Source organism: Lagenorhynchus albirostris, chromosome 2 (genome assembly GCF_949774975.1).
Source record: "Lagenorhynchus albirostris chromosome 2, mLagAlb1.1, whole genome shotgun sequence".
NCBI lineage: Eukaryota > Metazoa > Chordata > Mammalia > Artiodactyla > Delphinidae > Lagenorhynchus > Lagenorhynchus albirostris.
Genome location: NC_083096.1, coordinates 105,451,617 through 105,475,639, shown reverse-complemented (window position 1 = coordinate 105,475,639; position 24,023 = coordinate 105,451,617). Strand labels below are relative to the sequence as shown.

The 24,023-nt window shown below is 38.2% G+C and overlaps 1 protein-coding gene across 3 annotated transcripts in view; it reads left to right on the top strand.

The window, feature by feature from the left end:
• The window catches only part of BTBD8 (BTB domain containing 8), a 92,692-nt gene that overhangs the window by 16,078 nt on the left and 52,591 nt on the right, over positions 1 to 24,023 (top strand). For all 3 annotated transcript variants that reach the window (XM_060142480.1, XM_060142479.1, XM_060142478.1), the window contains one exon: positions 4,775 to 4,892. In XM_060142480.1, coding sequence (XP_059998463.1) covers positions 4,775 to 4,892 — 118 coding nt within the window. The remainder of the gene's footprint in view (positions 1 to 4,774; positions 4,893 to 24,023) is intronic.

Genomic DNA, 24,023 nt, shown 5'->3' with positions numbered 1-24,023 from the left:
ATGTTTTGCCACTTCTGTTCTTTTGCACTTGCTGTTTATTCCTGAGATGCTATTCTAATCATTACATTGAGTATCAACTTTGTGCTAGTTTTGAAGATTTGATAGTGAACAAAACAGATAGTGTTCCTATTTTGCAGTTTAGTAGGAGGTACAGTCAGGTAAGTTACGTACCAAGTGTGATAAGGACACAGATAGGGCACATGTAACCTAGGCTTAGGCCTTCAGAGAAAGCTACATGGAGGGAGTGATATCTGAGTTGAATCCTGAAGGAAAAAGCAGAAGTTAACCAGGCATAAAGAGTTTAGGGGAGAAGTGTTCCAGGCAAAGGAAACAACATGCCTGGAGGCAAAGAGAACCAGGCACATAGCAAATTTGGAAAACCAGAAATGGTTTGTTGTGGGTGTAGGGTAGAGTAGGGGACAGGAATGGTCAAAGTAAGGGATGAACCTGGATATATAAGCAAAAGCCAGATAATGAAAGCCTTCTATAAAGGATGACTTTATAGTCTATGGTCCAAACTAGGATTCTTTTGAGAGAGTGAAAGATGAAAAATTATTATTGCTGTTGATAATTATTCTGGGGCAAGAGGCATTAATTGGACTGCCCCAGGCAAACCAAAAGATGTGGTCACCTTACTCATAAGCTATTTTAAGAAGTTTAGGTGGTACTATTTTGCAGGCTTAAGGAGTATGAACAGAGCAAATTTAAGGTAGAGTGGAATGATGACTTCAGGTTGTGGAACAGTTTTGGGTTTCTGTGATTGTGTTTTTGTTTTTCTGGGTACCACTTCTGACACCAAATGTGTGTGGTTTTTTCCACATACCAATTCTCCTAGCACCAAATGGGCATGCAACAGTTCAATTCTGACAGTTAACTATCCAGAGTTAGCACAGACCCCACAGGTTAAGGACTTAGTCCTACAATATTGCCCCCACTTCAACACAAGTGGAGTGCTTAGGCTACTGTAGGGGAGAAAAGAGTTCCTTCTACCCTCTTAGGTTCTGTGACTGGCCTACGAATTTAACTGAAGTAAGACAGATTAACACAAGGGGGAAAAATGGTTTTCATTACTTTCTTTTGTACCGGGAGTTTCACAAAGAAAGGAGATTCAAGAAGGTGGCCGGATGATTGAGGCTTATATATCATTTTAGGCTAAATGAAAGAAAGGACTTTTGGGCTACTAGGTGGTGGAGGCAAGTTATGGGAAGATGAGGGGAGAAAATGTATGGTGAATAAGGATTGTCTTGTTATGCAAATAAGAGTCAAGTGATGAGAATAATAAGGAGATATCTTTACAAATGGAAATTTCCTTTACAAAAGGGAAAATTTGTACTTTTATTTTTAGGCAGTTAGGGGGATGTAAATAGCTTTTCCTGCATCTGCTCCTTCTCAAGTACCTTTAGCTCAAAATAATCCTCATGCTAAAGTGGCATGTTTTGGGGTGACATATTCTGGCGCTTTTTACTACCCGGGCTTGTGCCCAGTGACTACAAATTCAGGAGTTCCCATGACCATCCTCCTCCAAGGTTCAATAATTTGCTAGAATGACTCACAGAACTCAGGAACACATTTCTCTTACGTTTATGTGTTTATCGTAAAAGATATAATTTAGGAACAGCGACATGGAAAAGATGCATAGGGTGAGGTATGGGGTGGGGTGGGCAAGGACAGTATACAGAACAAATTCCATGCCCCCTCAGGGTGCGCCGTCTTTCTGTTACCAAGTCCAAGCTCGCTCGGCTCGCCGCATGACAAGCCAATAAATCAGAGACGAGGTGTTGAGGCAAGGAATATGACTTTTTTCGGAAAGCTGGCAGACCGGGAAGATGGCATACTAAAGTCTCAAAATAACCATCTTATCGGGGTTTGGATGCCAGTTTCTTTTATAGCACAGAGAGGGGGAGGAGATGAGGAAGTAAAGTAAAAAGGCCATAAGTTTTGCAAATATCCCCTGGAATGGCCAGCCTCAGGGAGGGGATGTGTTAATTTCTTCTTTCTTGCAGCCATCCACGGGGTGGACAGGGTCCGGATGTTTCCCTGAACAAAGGCACTTTGGTTTAACATTCAGGCAGAGGGGCAGGGTTCCCTGAGGCAGGCCATTATGTATAGACAGTATCTTTTTAGTGAACAAAAGCAGTGGGAAGCAAGGGTTAAAGTCAAAGAAACATCCAATATGTAGTCAGATTTGGTTCTTCCCTGTTATATTTCCAACAAGTCAGTGTGTTCACCAACCCAGTAGCTCCCTGAATCTTATTCAAGAATGTTTATAATTCAATCTATAGCCCCCTTTCCCTCCCTGGATATGGGGGGGCACACTGATAGTTCCCACTCTTTAATCACATATTTGTCCTTTCTGGTGACCAGCCCCCATCCTGAAGCTATTTAGGAACCCTACCCTGAATCACCTCATTAGCATAAACTCAAGTAAGACATTCCTATAATTTAGGAAATTTCAAGAGTTTTAAGCTCTGTGCCAGGAATGGGGGAGAAAGACCAAATATATATTTTTATTATACCCCACTGTGATGTATCAAGTTCAGGAGGCTATTGGAGTACATAATTGGGAGTTGAGATAGGTAATCATCTATCAAATTAGCTTGGTTTTCTTTTGAAAAGTTTCTAGATTTTCCCTTTGGGTCAAAAATTATACTCTGATCTTTGAATCATCGAAATGAAGACTATTCCTTCAACATCTCCCACTAATTTATGTGCTTTAAGTCTTCTATAGGAATATCTGGAAGTGGTAGGATCTGCCTCCTTCCCCTGCTTTATTCTGGTTGGAGTTTTATGTTTTTTCTTCAGAAATCTTTTTATGTAGTATTTGATACATTAATTTATTCAACAAATATTTATTGAGGATCTATGTGTTAGGACTATTCTAGGTCTAAGGGATACTTCAATGACTAAAGTGGACTTCCAGCTCTTTTGGAGCTTAGATTCCAGTTAGAGAAGGTACGGTGGGGGTGGAGATAGACAATAATGTAGTAAAGAAGTTAGAAGGTGACATGCTATAGAAAAAATAGGACAGAGGAAGGAGGATTGGGAGTGCTAGTGATGGGAGTTGCAATTTTAAATGGGTGGTCAGAGTCAGCCTTGATTAAAAGGTGATGTTTAAACAAAGATTTGAATCCAGTAAGGAAGTTAGCCAAGTGGATATCTGGGAGATGAGTGTTCAAGGCAAAAGAAATGGCAGTAGAAATATCCTAACATGGGAACATAACTTGCCATTTGGAGGAATGAGAGAGAGTTCAGTATGGAAATAAGCAAAAGAGTAGACAATGAGATTAGAGAGGTAGTGAGGAGCCAGATGTGGGGCTTGATAAGCCATTGTAAGACTTTGGCTTTTACTCTTAAAAAAAATGGAGAGAACTGTATTGTTTTGAACTGGGATGGTGATGCCAAAAACTTGGCCTCTGTGCACCAGTGCCGTATCAAATCTTGGAGACCGGGTTTTGGGTGAAGTAGAAAAGAATAGCTTTATTGTTTTGCCAGGCAAAGGGGGACACAGCGGGCTCCTGCCCCTCAAAAACTGTGTGTCCCAACCTGGGAAAATTTGATGAGAGTTTTATAGCAACAGTTCAAGCGTGAGGTTGCTCATAAGATTAGGGTGTGTGCAGGGCCTGCACTCCTTTAATCTGGCTTCAGGTGGTCTCCATATAAGCTTCTCTGGTTCTCGAGGCTATCAAACCATGACCTTCTCTCTGGAATGAGGATTGCTTCATCTTCCATTTATTGGGAGTTTTAGTTCTATAAGGAGCTCAAAAGATATTGTTCCTGCTCCAAGGCTGCACCATTGTTTCTTGGCTGCTCGGCCCTTGTCTCTGCATCCCCTCCCTTAAGATCATTAATTACCCAGACCTGTTCAAGGGCAAGCATTGCAGCTAGGCCTAGATCACAAAATGGCTTAGGCCAAAATGGGTTCTCTTGTGTCAAGAAAGCCATTCATGGTTCTCTTTCTCCGGGGACCCCCTAACTTATCTGTTTACAGTGGTAGCAGTGGAGATATTGAGTAGTGGTTGGATTCTGGATTTCTTTTGATAGTAGAGTCAGTATTGGCATTCTGGTTTATAAATGTATACATTTGTAAATTGGTTAGTGGGAATATGTTCTTGGTGATCCATCCTCACCAGGTGTACTAACAAAAATTTCTGAACTGACAAAGCTATAGTATACAATTTAGTATTTTTCTTTTTTTATATATATGTACATGTTTTATATTTCACTTCCCACTGCCTAAAGTGAATCTTTTGAAGTAGCGATAGTTCTTAAAGTGTTTATTTTCTATACCTCTCCATACTATGCACAGTACTAAACTCATAGTAAGTGTCCTATAAATCCCATTGATTTTAGTTGAAATTCTATTGGTTCACAGATTATCCTAGCCATAAATCCATGAACAGGAACAGGAAAAAATTAAGTGGTGAAAAAGAATATCAAAATTGGAAAATTTTCTAAGTCAGCTGTTCATGAAGTGGCTTCAGTTTTGGTATATAATTTTGTAACAATATTACCTATGTTTAAATGTGTATCTATATTTAAAGGTATATCTATATTTAAATAGAAATATATATTTCAGAGCAGAAAGGATAGATGATTTTAAAGCTTCATTTTACTTTGAATTTACCACTTAAATGTTTCAGTCACTGTTACTCTCTTTCAGTAGCTAATTGAGATAACTGTGGAAAAACATTTTGCTAGTATTAGAATACAAAATTTTGGAATATATATACTATTAAAGAAACTATTTTTTTAGTCTTGTTTTTCTCTTTTAAAGATATTTATGACTTGGAACCTGCATCTGAATTAGGAGAAGATTTATTGAAGCTTTATGTGAAACAGTGTTGCCCAGATATTGATATTTATGTTGATGGAAAAAGTTTTAAAGCTCACAGGTAAATAGGCATGTGATTAATTTGGTGTCTTGGTTGTGACAGTAAAGTGTAAAAGGGTAGCTATCTTTTTCTAGCACGGTGGTTTTCAAGCTGATTCACGTAGGGTACAGGGGTTCCATGGTGATGCCTCAGGAGGTCTCTGACAGGGGAGGAGTTTGGACATTAGGCAGGATTTTCTATCTGCACACTCACACATGCACAGGTGACCCTACCCAGACATGTGTACATGCTCAGCTAGAGAAGATCTGTGCTGTGCATTGGGCATGAACAGAAGATTTTATTAGAAGAAAATATACTGTTACCTAAAATAGGTTTGAAAGCCACTGTCACAGAAAATGTAATTAAATGCAATTTTTAATTTCACAGGCATTATGCTATTGAAAATGATTATTTCTACATGAATGACATGTATTTTCTCTGAATTCATTCTGGCTCAAAGCCTTTGATTCAAAATAGCCGATTCTCTTGAATAGCATGGATTAGGAGGTTTAATATTTCAGTGTACTTTTTAAAAATTATTTTTCTGCTGTAGAGTTGGGTTGCCTAGACATTCCAGGCTTTTAGAGTTTAAATTAAAGCCTGCTGCCTGTTTTGGTTAGACTCTTCTTTTGGTAAGTAACTAAAATCTGCTTAAAGAAAGAAAAGATGTTAATAAAAATACAGGTTTTTTCTTGGAACTCAAGGGAAAGAGGTACAGCTGGCCTCATAACAGACTAGAATTGGAACCAGAAAGCTGAGGAACCCAGAGTTCTCCTCCCTATCTCTTTGTGTTTCAAAATAGAATGTTAAGTTATTCTGGTGCTGCAGAAGAGGAAGAGCCAGACTATTTTTGCAGATGCAAGAAGCAGTCTTGTAGGTTCAAGGGTACACAGCCCTTAATGAAATTAGCAGTGAGTTTAGATTACAGAAGTCCACCAAGCCAAATAGTAGTGATGTTTGTACTCTCAGAAATCATACTGGTTTTGCCAGTTAACTGACTGTAGTACATTGCTAAACTCTAGGATTGCCAGTTTCCATTAGACTACCATTCAGAATTTGAACTTTTCTTTCTGGGAACATAGGTTTTGTAAATATATATACACATTTTCCTATTTTTTATGAAATCTGCATTATGTATAGTAAAATACAGAGTGTGATACAGATTTATTCATATATTTTCCATATCATGGATATGTATTTCTCATACTTGGGAATATACAAATTCCCAAGTGGTGTGTGTGTGCACACGCACGCCTTTCTTTTTGGTTGGGGTAGGGGGACGGCACAATTTTATTTTTAGAATTAATTTACTTTGATTTTATCTTGTGCCAGATTTTTCTTGAAACCATATGGGCATCCTAGCAAAATTCTACCTATGGAGCCCTAAGGCTATTGTTGTCATACAGGGAAAGCAGGACGCTGTGATGATTTGCAGTATGTCCTGAAACAGTGTCTGTATTTGTCTTCTCCCTGTGTACTGCCTGACAGTGGACTGTTTAAGAGCTGGATCTAGAATGTTAGGTCTGTATTTTAGGACAGCTCTTGCCCACATTTCTGGCTTATTTTGTTCACCTAGCAATAAAAAATAAATTTATGTTAACTAGAAAGGCAATTTCCTGAGAACGTGTTTCAGGAAGATCTGGCTTAAGTTTTCTTGCTTTGTTGTTAGTGCCCTTATGTGAGTTAAAATGGCAAATTCTAAATCCCAAGATTACCTTCCTATTCCAAACGTAAACATCTCTTTGTACATATTTACTTTATTATTCAGTTCAAAGAATATTATGTCAGTAGTTCAGAAAACACAGGCGTACCTCGTTTTCCTTTATGGCACTTCACAGATAATTGCGTTTTTTACAAATTGTAAGCTTGTGGCAATTCTGCATCGAGCAAGTCTGTCAGCACCATTTTTTTCCCAAAAGCATTGGCTCACTTCATGTCTCTGTGTCACAGTTTAGTAGTTCTCACAATATTGCAGACTTTTTCATTATTATAATATTTGTTATGGTGTTCTGTGATCAGTGATCTTTGATGTTACTACTACAACTCACCGAAGGTTCAGATGATGGGTAACATTTTTTAGCAATAAAATATTTTTAAATTAAGGTATATACATAATGCTGTTGCACACTTATTAGACTACAGTATAGTGTAAATGTGACTTTTATATGCACTAGGAAACCAAAAGGTTAGTGTGACTTGCTTTATTGTGGTGGTCTGGAACTGAACCCTCAATATCTCCAATGTATGCTTGTATCATGTAATATAATCTAAAGCCCAGCAACAGAACTTTCTGAATTATTTCTTGTTCTAGATAATCAATGTCAGCATTTATCCTAGTGGTATGGCTAAAAATCCGTTTGTAAAATGACTGCTTTAATTATATGTACTCATATATTTAATGATCAATGCAAGTACTCACAAAGACCAGGATTTATGGGCAGAATTACATTCAATGTAGGTCTCAAATTTTAGAACAGTTTAGTTTGCTAGTTTAATGTCCAAACTGGTATGGTAAAGAGATAGTTTCTTTTATTGAGTCACTGTCTTTCTCTTATGCTCAAGCTCCTTCTTCAAAAACATCCCTGGTATCCCAGTTCTTCCAAGATTATGTCTCCAGTTGCTAGTTGCTCTGTCCAGCCTTTCCCTTGATCTGCAGCCCAATACCTGGAGGCCTTTATGTGCTGCCGGACAATCTGATGACAATCGCTTGCTTGTGGTGCTACAACTAAGCCAAAGAAATCATTTATAACTGAGTAGTTAAGAGTATGTGAACTATGTATGGAGCCTGTCTGCCTGGGTTTGAATTCCAGCTCTACCATCTTTAGCTGTATGAATTTGGAGAAGTCATTTAACCATTCTGTGTTTCAGCATCCTCATCAACGATGGAGATTATAATAATACTCATCTTATAGGGTTATTATGAGTATTACATTACTAAAAGCATTTAAGTACTTTGAACAGTGCCTAGCACATTGTAAATACCATATAAGTGTTTGCTATCATCATCCAGGTAATAGGCCTTTGATACGAGATTTTGTGTAGATGGTAGCAACAGTCTGTATGTCCTTTACTTATGTGCGACAAGGAGAGAAAGGTGATTTGAATCACTTGCATTTCCCCCCAATCCAAGGAGGAAAGAGATAGTAGTGGGCCTCCAGGAAAGTCACATTTACTACACTGTTCTGCCTCTACACAGGCCTTTCCCTCTCCAAAGCATAACTTCTCCACCCTTCCCACATCTTTGTCCTTTCTTATCTCCAATACTTCTTCTCAAAGGAGAAACAAAGAGAGCTCTTTTTATTTGGCGGAAGAGAGGTTATAATAAAAGGACCCATTAGAGTTCATGGATCCCATTTGTTAATTATGTTAGTACTTTTCTGAGTATTGCTTCCTGGAGTACTACAACACATTACTCCTGTTGTGGATCTCTGTAACATTACGTTCTTTCCTGAATTGCTGTCAATCACCAGATGAATACCATCTGTATATTGGGCATTTCTCTCTATTTTTATTTCCTCCTGTCATCTTTAGCCTACCTCTAAGTACCTACCTTATCCACTCCACTGCTGATCTCCCATTTCATTGTGTTAATTATTATTCTAATGTTTTCTGAGTGAAATTGAATCTGCTATATTTTTAAACTAATTTATTTGTTGCACTTCAGTATTCCATAATTAAGATTCTCTTGGGCTTCCCTGGTGGTGCAGTGGTTGAGAGTCCGCCTGCCGATGCAGGGGACACGGGTTTGTGCCCGGTCCGGGAGGATCCCACATGCCGCGGAGCAGCTGGGCCTGTGAGCCATGGCCGCTGAGCCTGCACGTCCGGAGCCTGTGCTCCGCAACGGGAGAGGTCCGCGTACCGCTAAAAAAAAAAAAAAAAAAAAAAGATTCTCTTGTGCTGCTTTATTGAAAAAGCAGGGCAGTGATTCCTAATTTTAGCTTTGTAACACTTAAGATCCTATATCCCTTCCAGAATACCTTTTTTTTTTCAGTGCCTGATATTATAACATCAGACATTCATTCATGGGGTTAAAATGCTGTCAAATCTCCCTTTAAAATGTAGATTTCTCTGAATATTTAGTAAATCAGCACTGAGTCAGGAGATCAATGTCCTAGTCTGTGCCACATGACTAATTAGCTATATATTCTTGAGTCCATCAGCTGAAAACTTTTTCAGAAGTACACAGTTTAGTAATTCAGAAGTCAGTCTTTCTGGGTTTAGATTCTGATTGTACCATTTAATAATTATTGAGAAGTTACTTAATCTCTCCAAGTCTCAAATTCTTTATCTGTAAAAGAAATAATGATAGTAATTGTAGCATAGGATGGCTGTGAGGATTGAATCCGATAATGTACATAAAGCACTTAGCATGGTTCTGTGGCACATTGGAAGCATTCAGTAAATATTAGTTTCTATAAGTATATATTAGATATCTGGGAGGGAGGCACATTGTTGCTTTTTCTACCTTATCTTAGAGTGGAGGTTGGCAAACTATGACCCAACCCAAAGCCGGTCAGTGGCTTCTTTTTGTATAAAACAACAACAACTACAACAAAAAAACAAGAATATGCAACAGGGACCTGAAAAGCCTAATATATTTATATTGATGTTTACTATCTGGCCCTTTGCAGAAAAAGTTTGCTGTTCCCTATCTTACTAGGATTGCCAAGAAGGTTTTGTTTTGTTTTTTTTTTTAACTAAAATTAGATGAAATTATTGACTGGAAAAACAGACATATGGAAAATAGGATCTAATGGAAATATAATGCCTCTTTTCAATTGAAAGATTTATTTAATTTATTTATTTTTTTAACATCTTTATTGGGGTATAATTGCTTTACAATGGTGTGTTAGTTTCTGTTCTATAACAAAGTGAATCAGTTATACATATACATATGTTCCCATATGTCTTCCCTCTTACGTCTCCCTCCCTCCCACCCTCCCTATCCCACCCCTCCAGGCTGTCACAAAGCACCGAGCCAATATCCCTGTGCCATGCGGCTGCTTCCCACTAGCTATCTACCTTACTACGTTTGTTAGTGTGTATATGTCCATGACTCTCTCTCGCCCTGTCACAGCTCACCCTTCCCCCTCCCGCCAAGAAGCTTTATGAAGTAATTGTAATAAAATTCCAGATTCCCATACAATAAAGTGGATTATGAACGTCTTAATACTAATTACTTTATTAATGATAAATGGTCAACCCTGTCCACTTAAAAGGTTTAAAATAATAAATTAGATGTGGGAACAATAGAGAGAAAAGGGGTGAGATTCTTTGGTACCATGGGCCTTTGAGGGAGGTTGCAATGGGGAACCAAAGCCAAAGGTACTGAGCACCTAAAAGGAAACAAGTCACCTAGAGTAGAAACTCCTTAACTGAACGTGACTAAATGTACTCTTCAGCTGTTCTCTGTAGAGCATGCTGACATGTTAGGCAGAACTCTCAAGGCTAGGATGTCATTCTCTAGTATACCTATAACATTTCCATTCCTTTTATTGAGTTTGTGTCTCCTGAGTCACTTGGGGTTATTCCCAAACCTGTTTGATGCCATTTGAATTTCTTGTTTTGATAACATGACTTAATGACATATCATATAAACCAATGATACATGATGTATGAAAAGAATTTGTTGTTACAATGAAAACTAAAGTGAATGTTTTAGAAAGATTAATAAGGGAGGGGCACTTTTTTGAGCATTTTATTTAACTTTTTATTTTATATTGGAGTATAGCCGATAAACAATGTTGTGATAGTTTCAGGTGCACGACAAAGCAACTCAGCCGTACATATACATGTATCCATTCACCCCCAGACTCATCTCGGGAGAGGCACTTTTAAAATTGCTGTTGAATTCAGGGACTTCCCTGGCAGTCCAGTGGTTAAGACTCCACACATCCAATGCAGGGGGCACAGGCTTGATCCCTGGTCGGGCAGCCGGGATGCCGCATGCCACATGGCATGACCAAAAAATAAAAGATAAATTAAAAAATAAAGTAAAACTGCTATTGAGTTCAGTTTAGATGAAACAATATAAAAGTTTGAGGGGAAATTATAAAAGTCTTAAATTATTCTATACTTCAGATTGCTTCATAAAATTTTTAAATTTCTTCACTTCAGAGAAGTTTGAACTAAAAATCATAGACAGGGTATATGGGTATATATAGTTTTTGCAAGAAATAGGAGGCTCCAATCAGCAAACCCACAATAGAAAAATAAAGATTGGCCTTGTATGGTCAAAGATTTGTGAATGAATACATATTTATTTTTTAAGTTAGAATAAGATGATTATGATATAGACAAATCATTTAAAAAATTCTCTCCTAATTTTTAGATTAACCAAACAACTATCAGTCCTCATTGTACTAGATAACAGGGCATCCATTACACTTCACAAATCATTTTTTAACTTAGGAAAGGCTAATCCTATGAAAGCTATAGTCAATGTATGTCAAAATGGATGTCTCAAGAGAAAGCTAACTTACCATTTTTAAAGTTTATGTTCTCTAAAATATTTGCAAAGTGTAATGGGTAATGGTGACAGCACCAGAAAGTTTGCATTCACTGCTCTGGGTTTAACCTTTATTCAGTTATGTTGAACTAAAAGGAAAAAAATATATTCTTGGAGAAAGAGTACTTAAAAAAATAGTCCTAGTGAGAAATTCTTTATTTAGAGCTTCTCTGAGTAATCCAGGCCATTATTCTGCCTGGAGTAGTGAATCCAGTTCAGCTAAAATCAGGAAGTATTGAATAGCAATGTACTCTAAAGCAAGAGCAAGGGGGAAATTAGGGCATCTCTACAGAGTCAGAAGCAGCCTTGTCAGTTGAGATTAAATTTAGTCAAAAAGAGAAAAAAATTTTGATGTGTTGGAAAATGAAAAATCTGGTGAAGATCTTTAATACACCATGCTATCTACAGCATAATTTTTTAAACTTAGGCTTGTATCTGAATTACATGGGAATGTTTCCTAAGTTTCTGTCTTAAGGGCAGGGTAATTGTTAAGCCTCAGATGCTTTTTGTCTTATTTAGATGGGAACGGCTAGCATGCTGCTTAGTTTAAACATGCTGTTTAGCATGTTTAGTTCAAGTCTTCCATATCCTTAACTGACTTTTTGTCTACTTGTTCTGTTAATTACTGAGAAGAATGTCTCTAATATAATTGTAAATGTATCAACTTCCCCCTTCAGTTCTATCAGTTTTGCTTCATATATTTTGAAGGTTTGTTATTTGGTACACACACATTTAGGATTGTTATTTCCTCTTGATGAATTGACCCCTTTTTCATTATGAAATATTAGTCTTTACCCCAAGTAATATTCCTGTTGTTAAGTCTTTTGTCTGATGTTAATAGGGCCACGCCAGCTTGCTTTCTTTTCAAAAATTGAGGTATAATTGATATATAGCATTGTATTAGTTTCAGGTGTTTAACATAATGAACTGATCATCACAATAATTCTAGTTAGCATCCCACTCCAGCTTTCTTATGATTAGCATTTAGATGGTATATGTTTTTTCATCCTTTTACCTTTAGCCTCTCTGTGTCTTTGTATTTTAAATGGGTTTAAAATTAATTTTTTGTAGACAGCTATAGTTATGTCTTGCTCCTTTATTATCTGGTCTCATAATCTTGCCTTTTAATTGGAGAATCTAGATTATTTATGGTAATATAGGTATTAATGTGTTGGAATTTAAGGCTACTATTTGTTTTCATTTTTTCTTTGTTTTCTTTTTCCTCTTTTCTTCTTTTCTTTGTATTAATTGAGAAAAAAAATTTTTTTTTTTTTTGCGGTACGCGGGCCTCTCGCTGTTGTGGCCTCTCCCGTTGCGGAGCACAGGCTCCGGACGCGCAGGCTCAGCGGCCATGGCTTACAGGCCCAGCCGCTCCGTGGCATGTGGGATCCTCCCGGACCGGGGCATGAACCCGTGTCCCCTGCATCGGCAGGCAGACTCTCAACCACTGTGCCACCAGGGAAGCCCAAGAAAAAAATTTTTTAATGCAGTTTATTTCCACTATTGGCATATTGGCTATATTGTGTGTGTGTGTTGTTTTTGTTTTTTTAGTAGTTACTTTAGGATTTGCAATATGCATTGTTACTACCATTTACCTTCAATTAATATTATACACCTTTATGTATGATGTTAGGACATTTTCCCCCTTCTGTCTCTTGTGTTATTGCTGCCATACATTTCACTTCTATATATACTCAAAACCCCACTATAAATTGTAATTAATTTTTTAAACAATTATCTTTTAAGTAATTTTAAAAATGAGGGAAAAAGTTATACTTTAGTTATATTACCAGTTCTGACACTTTCAATCTTTTGTGTAGGTCCAGGTTTCTATCTGTTATAATTTTCCTTCAGCCTAAAGAACTTTCTTTAAATTTCTTGTAATAGAGTTCAGCTGGCAATGACTTTTCTCAGCTTTTGTTTGTCCAGAAAAGTCTTCATTTAGCCTCCATTTTTGAAAGATAGGTTTGCTGAATACAAAATTATAAATTTGTGATTTGTATTTCTTTCAGTGCTTTAATCATGTAATTTCATTGTTTTCTTGGCTGTGCTGTCTCTAACAAGAAGCCTGTGATCATGTGTAGCTTTCCATGTCAGTATTTGATGTACCTTTTTCTTTGGCTGCTTTACAGTTTTTTTCTCTATAATTAGTTTTTAGCAATTTGGTTATATCTTGTGCTTTTGTTTATTCTGCTTATGATTTATTGAGCTTCTTGGACCTGTGAGTTTGTAGTTTTTATGAAATTTGGAAATTCTACAACTGTTATTTTTTTCAAGTTTTCTTACCATCCTCTTCTTTTTCTCCTTTCCACATGGGACTCCAATTATGTTATGTTAGTCCCAAGCTCGCTTAAGCTCCTTTTTTTTTAACCAGTTTATTTTTTCTCCCTATGTCTTATTTGGATAATTTGTATTGCTATATACACAGGTACACCAATCTTTTCTTCTTCAGTATCTAATCTTTTTAGTCCATTCATGAACTTTTTTTCATTTCAGATATTGCATATTTCATCTCTAAAAGTTTTGTCAGGTTTTTAAAAAGATCTCTTCATTATGTTACTTATTTAAAAATCCTTGAGTGTATCTATAATAAGATCTTATTTTATTTATTTACTTTTTATTTATTTATTTTGGGCTGTGTTGGGTCTTCGTTGCTGCACGTGGGCTTTCTCTAGTTGCAGGAGCGGGGGCTAGTCTTCTTTGTGGAGCACAGGCTTCTCATTGCAGTGGCTTCTCTTGCGGCAGAGCACCGGCTCTAGGCACGCAGGCTTCTGTAGTTGTGGCACATGAGCTCAGTAGTTGTGGCTTGCGGGCTGTAGAGCGCAGGCTCAGTAGTTGTGGTACACAGGCTTATTTGCTCCGTGGCATGTGGTATCTTCCGGACCAGGGCTCAAACCTGTGTCCCCTGCATTGGCAGGCAGATTCTTAACCACAGTGCCACCAGTGAAGTCCCTATAATAGCATTTTTTTTTTTTTTTTTGCGGTACGCAGGCCTCTCACTGTTGTGGCCTCTCCTGTTACGGAGCGCAGGCTCCAGATGCACAGGCTCCAGACGCGCAGGCTCAGCGGCCATGGCTCATGGGCCCAGCCGCTCCGCGGCATGTGGGATCTTCCCGGACCGGGGCATGAACCCATGTCCCCTGCATCGGCAGGCGGACTCCCAACCACTGCGCCACCAGGGAAGCCCCCTATAATAGCATTTTTTTTCCTGTTTTATTTATTTATTTATTTATTTATTATTGGAGTGTAATTGCTTTACAATGGTGTGTTAGTTTCTGCTTTATAACAAAGTGAATCAGTTATACATATACATATGTTCCCATATCTCTTCCCGCTTGCATCTCCCTCCCTCGCACCCTCCCTATCCCACCCCTCCAGGCGGTCACAAAGCACCAAGCTGATCTCCCTGTATAATAGCATTTTTAACTGCTTTTTCTGCTAACTCTATCATTTCTTTCATTTCTGGGTCTATTTCTATTGACTGATTTTTCTCCTGATTATAGTTCATATTTTGCTACTTCTTCACATACCTGATCATTTTTTATTAGATTCGGAACATTATGAATAGTATGCTGTTGAGTGTTTGAATTTTGTCGTCTCTCTTTTAAAAGTGTTGAAGTTTGTTTTAGCAGGCAATTAAGTTATTGTGGATCATCTTCATCTTTTTGAGATTTGCTTTTAAACTTATGGTGGCTCTAGAGTAGCCTTTACTCTGAAGGGTGGATAGCTCTTCTACTGAAGTGTGACCCTTCTGGAACCTAGGAGCAGTATTCAGTCCTTGCCAGAAGGAACTTGATCTTCCTGCCCTGTATGAACAGGCTTATAGCTCCCTGACCTTTATTCTTTGCTGGGCTTCATGAAGTTTTACCCTATGTGTGCTCAGATTGTGTTCAGATGAAGGCTCAACGGGATCCCTCCTCTAATTTTTGGAGTTCTTTTTCTTAAGTTCCTCTTCTATTGTACTGTGCCCCGTAAATTCCAGCTGACTCATTTTCCCGAGCTCCCATATTTGTCTTCTCAACTCAGCAAGACAACTAGGCTCTGCTTCTGTTTACCTTCCCTGTGCCATGATCTAATTGTTTCTGGGAAGAAAAGTAATATGATTGTAGGGCTTGCCTCATTTGTTTTCTTTCTCTTAAGGATCAGAGTTCTGTACTGCCTTTTTTTTTCAGTGTCATATTTTATTCACTTTCCTACTTGTTAATGGAGGTGAGGCAAGTCCCATAATTGTTATCTTTCATGGGTGGAAGCAGAAACCCTAATTTTTTCTTAATATACTTTATTTTTAGAACACTTAAATTTACAGAAAAACTGAGTACAGAGAATTCCCATATGCCCCCACACCCAGCTCCCTTATTATCAACATCTTATGTGTGCATCTTAGTATAGTACGTTTGTTACAATGAAAGAACCAATATTGAGACAATATTATTCACTAACGTCCATAGTTTATTCAGAATTCATTAGTTTTTGACTAATGTCTTTTTTCTATTCTAGAATCCCATCCAGGATACCACATTACATGTAGTGGTCATGTTTCCTTAGGCTTCTCTTGGCTGTGATAGTTTCTCAGACTTTCCTTGTCTTTGATGACCTTGACAGTTTGAGGAGTCCTGGGCAAGTATTTTGTAGAATGTCCCTCAGTTGTAGTTTACTTAATGTTTTTCACATGATTAAATGAGTTATGAATTTTGGGGAGGAAGTTCACAAAGATAAACTGCCATTCTTATTACATCATTTCAAGGGTACCTGTAATCAGCATGACTTATCACCGTTTATGTTAACCTTGATCACTTGGCTACACTAGTTTTTGTCTGGTTTCTTCACTGTAAAGTTACTCCCCTCTCCCCCATCTCCCAGTTCTATACTGTACTCTCTAGAAGTAAGTCACTGTGTATAGCCTACACTTAAAGGATGGGGAGTTATGGTCCACCTTCTTGAGGGGATAGTATCTACCTAAATTATTTGACATTCTTCTATACAAGAAATTTGTCTTTTCTCCCCTCTTTATTTATTCAAACATTTCTGTGTGTCAGCATGTACTCATGGATATATATTTTGTACTTCAGCTCATTTTGGTACTTTGGTTTGTAATTTGGTTTATCTTGCATTTTGGCCTATTTATTTTTTACTGAAATTGTTCCAGTTTTAGTTATGGGAGCTCCTTCAATTGGTTCTTGACATACAACCCCCCCCATCAGTGTGTGTGTGTGTGTGTGTGTGTGTGTGTGTGTGTGTGTGTGTAGCATTTCCTTACTTACTGACACTAAAAGATACTCTAGACTCATCTGTCCTAGAATCAAATATTTCTCTAATGAACCCTGATTCCTTTTATTCTAATGGTATTAGAAACTACTGTTTGGACACTGGGTGTGCTTGTTACTAGTTCTTTTAGATCCTCTCAGCTGACAGAGCAAGGAAATATATGTGTATATATTAATCTTCAGATATGCACATATCTATAAATATTTCTGTATGAAACCATCTTTATTTGTATTAAGCTAAAAATGAATTCATCATGAGATCTCCAACACTGACCACACTAACACATTGATCATCCTACTCTTACCTCCTTGCTTGTCTGTAATCTTCCAGTATAGCAGTGAGAAACTGGCTTTCATCATCCAACATCTAATACTTAATCATTCAATTCCAGTATTCATGTATAGTGGTTTCAGAATTGTTAATCCATACCTGCATGGGAAACAACTTTACCAACTAGAGCAGGGGTCCCCAACCCCTGGGCCACAGACTGTTACTGGTCCATGGCCCATTAGGAACTGGGCCACACAGCAGGAGGTGAGCGGCGGGCAAGTGAGCGAGTGAAGCTTCATCTGTATTTACAACCGCTCCCCATCACTCACATTACTGCCTGAGTTCCGCCTCCTGTCAGATCAGCAGCAGCATTAGATTCTCATAGGAGCACGAACCCTACTGTGAACTGCACATGCGAGGGATCTAGGTTGCACACACCTTATGAGAATCTAATGCCTGATGATCTGAGGTGCAGCTGAGGCAGTGATGCCAGCACTGGGGAGCAGCTGCAAATACAGATTATCATTAGCAAAGAGGTTAGACTGCACAGAGACCATAATAAATCAATTGCTTGCAGACTCATATCAAAACCCTATCAGTGAGTGGTAAGTGACAATTAAGCTGCATCTTACAGAGTAGACTGGACATAAGCAACACACTTTGGGTGTCACTGTCTCCCATCACCCCCAGATGGGACCATCCAGTTGCAGGAAAACAAGCTCAGGGCTCCCAGTGATTCTGCGTTATGGTGAGTTGTATAATTATTTCATTATATATTACAATGTAATAATAGAAATAAAGTGCACAATAAATGTAATGCGCTTGAATCATCCCAAAACCATCCCCTCCCCACCCCCAGTCCGTGGAAAAATTGCCTTCCACGAAACTAGTCCCTGGTGCCAGAAAGGTTGTGGACTCCTGAACTAGAGTACACTGCTTGTACTACACAGTTCCTTTGCCTTTATTCGTACAGTCTATACTCATTTCCAAAGTTATTTAGGCCAGTACCTCCATCTCCCACTCGCTTCAATGAGGTTATTTCATACATTTGTAATACAGTTAGGTAATTTTGTCACAGTCTGCATCCTGGGATCTCCTGACCTCCTCCTAAGTGTTCTTGTTTTAATTAGCATACATTAAGTTTCACTTGTACTATAGAGTTCTGTGGGGTATTTTTAAAAACATCTTTATTGGAGTATAATTGCTTTACAATGTTGTGTTAGTTTCTGCTATATAACAAAGTGAATCACCTATATGTATACATATATCCCCATATCTCCTCCCTCTTTCATTTCCCTCCCACCCTCCCTATCCAGCCCTCTAGGCGATCACAAAGCACCGAGCTGATCTCCCTGTACTATGCAGCTGCTTCCTACTAGCTATCTATTTTACGTTTGGTAGTGTATATATGTCAGTGATACTCTCTCACTTCGTCCCAGCTTGCCCTTCCCCTTCCCTGTGTCCTCAGGTCCATTCTCTGCCTCTGCATCTTTATTCCTGTCCTGCCCCTAGGTTCATCAGAACCATTTTTTTTTAGATTCCATATATATGTGTTAGCATACAGTATTTGTTTTTCCTTTCTGACTTATTCACTCTGTATGACAGACTCTAGGTCCATCCACCTCACTACAAATAACTCAATTTTGTTTCCTTTTATGGCTGAGTAATATTCCATTATATATGCGTGCCTCATATTCTTTCTCCATTCATCTGTCAATGGACACTGAGGCTGCTTCCATATGCTGGTTATTGTAAATAGAGCTGCTGTGAACATTGTGGTACATGACTCTTTTTGATTATGGTTTTCTCAGGGTATATGCCCAGTAGTGGGATTTCTGGGTCACATGGTAGTTCTATTTTTACTTTTTTAAGGAACCTCCATACTGTTCTCCCTAGTGGCTGTATCAATTTGCATTCTCACTAACAGTGTAAGAGGGTTCCCTTTTCTCCACACCCTCTCCAGCATTTACTGTTTATAGATTTTTTTTTTTTTTTTTTGTGGTACGTGGGCCTCTCACTGTTGTGGCCTCTCCCGTTGCAGAGCACAGGCTTCAGACGCGCAGGCTCAGCGGCCATGGCTCATGGGCCCAGCCGCTCCGCGGCATGTGGGATCTTCCCGGACCGGGGCACGAACCCGTGTCCCCTGCATCGGCAGGTGGACTCTCAACCACTGCGCCACCAGGAAGCCCTGTTTGTAGATTTTTTGATGATGGCCATTCTGACTGGTGTGAGGTGATACCTCATTGTCATTTTGATTTGCATTTCTCTAATGATTACTGACGTGGAGCATCCTTTCATGTGTTTGTTGGCCATCTGTATGTCTTCTTTGGAGAAATGTCTATTTAGGTCTTCTGCCCATTTTTGGATTGGGTTGTTTGTTTTTTTGATATTGAGCTGCATGAGCGGCTTGTATATTTTGGAGATTAACTCTTTGTCAGTTGCTTCATTTGCAAATATTTTCTCCCATTCTGAGGGTTGTCTTTTCATCTTGTTTATGGTTTCCTTTGCTGTGCAAAAGCTTTTAAGTTTCATTAGGTCCCATTTGTTTATTTTTGTTTTTATTTCCATTTCTCTAGGAGGTGGGTCAAAAAGGATCTTGCTGTGATTTAGGTCATGAGTGTTCTGCCTATGTTTTCCTCTAAGAGTTTTATAGTGTCTGGCCTTACATGTAGGCCTTTAATCCATTTTGAGTTTATTTTTGTGTATGGTGTTAGGAAGTGTTATAACTTCATTCTTTTACATGTAGCTGTCCAGTTTCCCAGCACTACTTGTTGAAGAGGCCGTCTTTTCTCCATTGTATATTCTTGCCTTCATTATCAAAGATAAGGTGACCATAGGTGCGTGGGTTTATCTCTGGGCTTTCTCTCCTGTTCCATTGATCTATTTCTGTTTTTGTGCCAGTACCATACTGTCTTGATTACTTTAGCTTTGTAGTATAGTCTGATGTCAGGGAACCTCATTCCTCCAGCTCTGTTTTTTTTTCTCAAGATTGCTTTGGCTATTCGGGGTCTTTTGTGTTTCCATACAAATTGTGAACTTTTTTATTCTAGTTCTGTGAAAAATGCCATTGGTAGTTTGACAGGGATTGCACTGAACCTGTAGATTGCTTTGGGTAGTATAGTCATTTTCACAATGTTGATTTTTCCAATCCAAGAACATGGTATATCTCTCCATCTGTTTGTATCATCTTTAATTTCTTTCATCATTGTCTTATAGTTTTCTGCATACAGGTCTTCTGTCTCCTTGGGTAGATTTATTCCTAGGTATTTTATTCTTTTTGTTGCAGTGGTAAATGGGAGTGTTCCTTAATTTCTCTTTCAGATTTTACGTTGTTAGTGCAACAACAAAAATGCAAGAAATGCTGTGCATTAATTTTCTATCCTGCTACTTTACCAAATTCATTGATTAGCTCTAGTAGTTTCTGGTAGCATTTTTAGGATTCTCTATGTGTAGTATCATGTCATCCGCAAACAGTAACAGCTTTTTACTGCTTCTTCTCCGATTTGGATTCCTTTTATTTTTTATTTATTTATTTTTCCTTTATTCCCTTTTTCTTTTCTGATTGCTGTGGCTAAAACTTCCAAGCTGTGTTGAATAATAGTGGTGAGAGTGGGCAACCTTGTCTTGTTCCTGATCTTAGAGGAAATGGTTTCAGTTTTTCACCATTGAGAACGATGTTGGCTGTGGGTTTGTCATATATGGCCTTAATTATGTTGGGGTCAGTTCCCTCTATGCCTACTTTCTGGAGGGTTTTTATCATAAATGGGTGTTGAATTTTGTCGAAAGCTTTTTGTGCATCTATTGAGATTATCATATGGTTTTTATCCTTCATTTTGTTAATTTGGTGTATCACATTGATTGATTTGCATATACTGAAGAATCCTTGCATTCCTGGAATAAACCCTGCCTGATCATGGTGTATGATCCTTTTAATGTGCTGTTGGTTTCTGTTTGCTAGTATTTTGTTGAGGATTTTTGCATCTATGTTCATCACTGATATTGGCCTGTAGTTTTCTTTCTTTGTGACATGTCTAGTTTTGGTATCAGGATGATGGTGACCTCATAGAATGAGTTTGGGAGTGTTCCTCCCTCTGCTATATTTTGTAAGAGTTTGAGAAGGATAGGTGTTAGCTCTTCTCTAAATGTTTGATAGAATTCGCCTGTGAAGCCATCTGGTCCTGGGCTTTTGTTTGTTGGAAGATTTTTAATCACCGTTTCAATTTCAGTGCTTGTGATTGGTCTGTTTATATTCTATTTCTTCCTGGGTCAGTCTCGGAAGGTTGTGCTTTTCTAAGAATTTGTCCATTTCTTCCAGGTTGTCCATTTAATTGGCATATAGTTGCTTGTAGTAATCTCTCATGATCCTTTGTATTTCTGCAGTGTCAGTTGTTACTTTTCCTTTTTCATTTCTAATTCTATTGACTTGATTCTTCTCCCTGTATTTCTTGATGAGTCTGGCTGATGGTTTACCAATTTTGTTTATCTTTGTAAAGAACCTTTTAGTTTTATTGATATTTGCTATTGTTTCCTTCATTTCTTTTCCATTTATTTTTCTTCTGGTCTTTATGATTTCTTTCCTTCTGCTAACTTTGGGGTTTTTTTGTTCTTCTCTCTCTAAATGCTTTAGGTGTAAAGTTAGGTTGTTTATTTGAGATTTTTCTTCTTTCTTGAGATAGGATTGTATTGCTATAAACTTCCCTCTTTAGAACTGCTTTTGCTGCATCCCATAGGTTTTGGGTCGTCATGTTTTCATTGTCATTTGTCTCTAGGTATTTTTTGATTTCCTCTTTGATTTCTTCATTGATCTCTTGGTTATTTAGTAGCATATTGTTTAGCCTCCATGTGTTTGTATTTTTTCCTGTAATTGATATCTAGTATCACAGCATTGTGATAGGAAAAGATACTTGATACGATTTCAGTTTTCTTAAATTTACCAAGGCTTGATTTGTGACCTAAGATATGATCTATCCTGGGGAATGTACCATGAGCACTTGAGAAGAAAGTGTATTCTGTTGTTTTTGGATGGAATGTCCTATAAATATCAAGTCCATCTTGTTTAATGTATCATTTAAAGCTTGTGTTTCCTTATTTATTTTCATTTTGGATGATCTGTCCATTGGTGAAAGTGGGGTGTTAAAGTCCCCTGCTATGATTGTGTTACTGTCGATTTCCCCCTTTATGGCTGTTATCATTTGCCTTATGTATTGAGGTGCTCCTATGTTGGGTGCATAAATATTTACAATTGTTATATCTTCTTGGATTGATTCCTTGATCATTATGTAGTGTCCTTCTTTGTCTCTTGTAATAGTCTTTATTTTAATATCTATTTTGTCTGATATGAGAATTGTTACTCCAGCTTTCTTTTGATTTCCATTTGCATGGAATATTTTTTCCCATTCCTCCACTTTCAGTCTGTATGTGTCCATAGGTCTGAAGTGGGTCTCTTGTAGACAGCATATATACGGCTCTTGTTTTTGTATCTATTCAGCCAGTCTGTGTCTTTTGGTTGTGGCATTCAATCCATTTACATTCAAAGTTATTATCAATATGTATGTTCCTATGACCATTTTCTTAATTGTTTTGGGTTTGTTTTTGTAGGTCTTTTCCTTCTGTTGTGTTTCCTGCCTAGAGAAGTTCCTTTAGCATTTGTTGTAAAGGTGGTTTGGTCGTGCTGAATTCTCTTAGATTTTGCTTGTCTGTAAAGCTTTTAATTTCTTCATCAAATCTGAATGAGATTCTTGCTGGATAGAGTAATCTTGGTTGGAGGTTTTTCCCTTTCATCACTTTAAATATATCCTGCCACTCCCTTCTGGCTTGTAGTGTTTTTGCTTAAAGCTCAGCTGTTAACCTTATAGGAATTCCCTTGTATGTTATTTGTTGCTTTTCCCTTGCTGCTTTTAATATTTTTTCTTTGTATTTAATTTTTGATAGTTTGATTATTATGTGTCTTGGCGTGTTTCTCCTTGGGTTTATCCTGTATAAGACTGTCTGCGTTTCCTGGACATGATTGACTCTATCCTTTCCCATGTTAGGGAAGTTTTCGACTATAATCTCTTCAAATATCTTCTCAGTCCCTTTCTTTTTCTCTTCTTAATCTGGGACACCTATAATTCAAATGTTGGTGCATGTAATGTTGTTCCAGAGGTCTCTGAGACTGTCCTCAATTCTTTTCATTCTTTTTTCTTTATTCTGCTCTGCGGTAGTTATTTCCACTATTTTATCTTTCAGGTCACTTATCCATTCTTCTGCTGCAGTTATTCTGTTACTGGTTCCTTCTAGAGAATTTTAAATTTCATTTATTGTGTTGTTCATCATTGTTTGTTTGCTCTTTAGTTCTTCTAGGTCCTTTTTTAGCATTTCTTATATTTTCTCCATTCTATTTCTAAGGTTTTGGATCATTTTACTGTCATTAGTCTGAATTCTTTTTCAGGTAGACTGCCTATTCCCTCTTCATTTGTTTGGTCTGGTGGGTTTTTACCTTGCTCCTTCACCTGCTGCATATTTCTCTGTTTTCTCATTTTGCTTAACTTATTGTGTTTGGGGTCTCCTTTTCGCAGGCTGCACATTCATAGTTCCCATTGTTTTTAGTGTCTGCCCCCAGTGGTTGAGGTTGGTTCATTGCCCATGTCCGGTGGTGTGTTTTGGGATGTTTGTGAATTTAGTATGATTTTAGGCAGCCTCTCTGCTAATGGGTGGGGTGTGTTCCTGCCTTGCTAGTTGTTTGGCATAGGGTGTCCAGCACTGTAGCTTGCTGGCCATTGGGTGGAGCTGGGTCTTAGGGTTGAGACAGAGATTGCTGGGAGAGCTCTTGCAGATTGATATTACATGGGGCTGGGAGGTCTCTGGTGGTCCAGTGTCCTGAACTCGGCTCTCTCACCTTAGAGGCTTAGTCCTGACACCAGGCTGGAGCACCAAGACCCTGTCAGCCACATGGAATTATCAAGGTGGTGGTCATTGGTGAGTGAGAACAGGAGACGAGGCCTGTTCTATGCCTGGTCCTGCTGAGCAGTTTTCAGACTTCACCTCATTCTGGCAGCAGGATGACTGGGTCAGCCACTTGAGGCAGGATGGGGTGCATTAAGTGGGCAGTGCTCAGCTGTTGTGCAGAC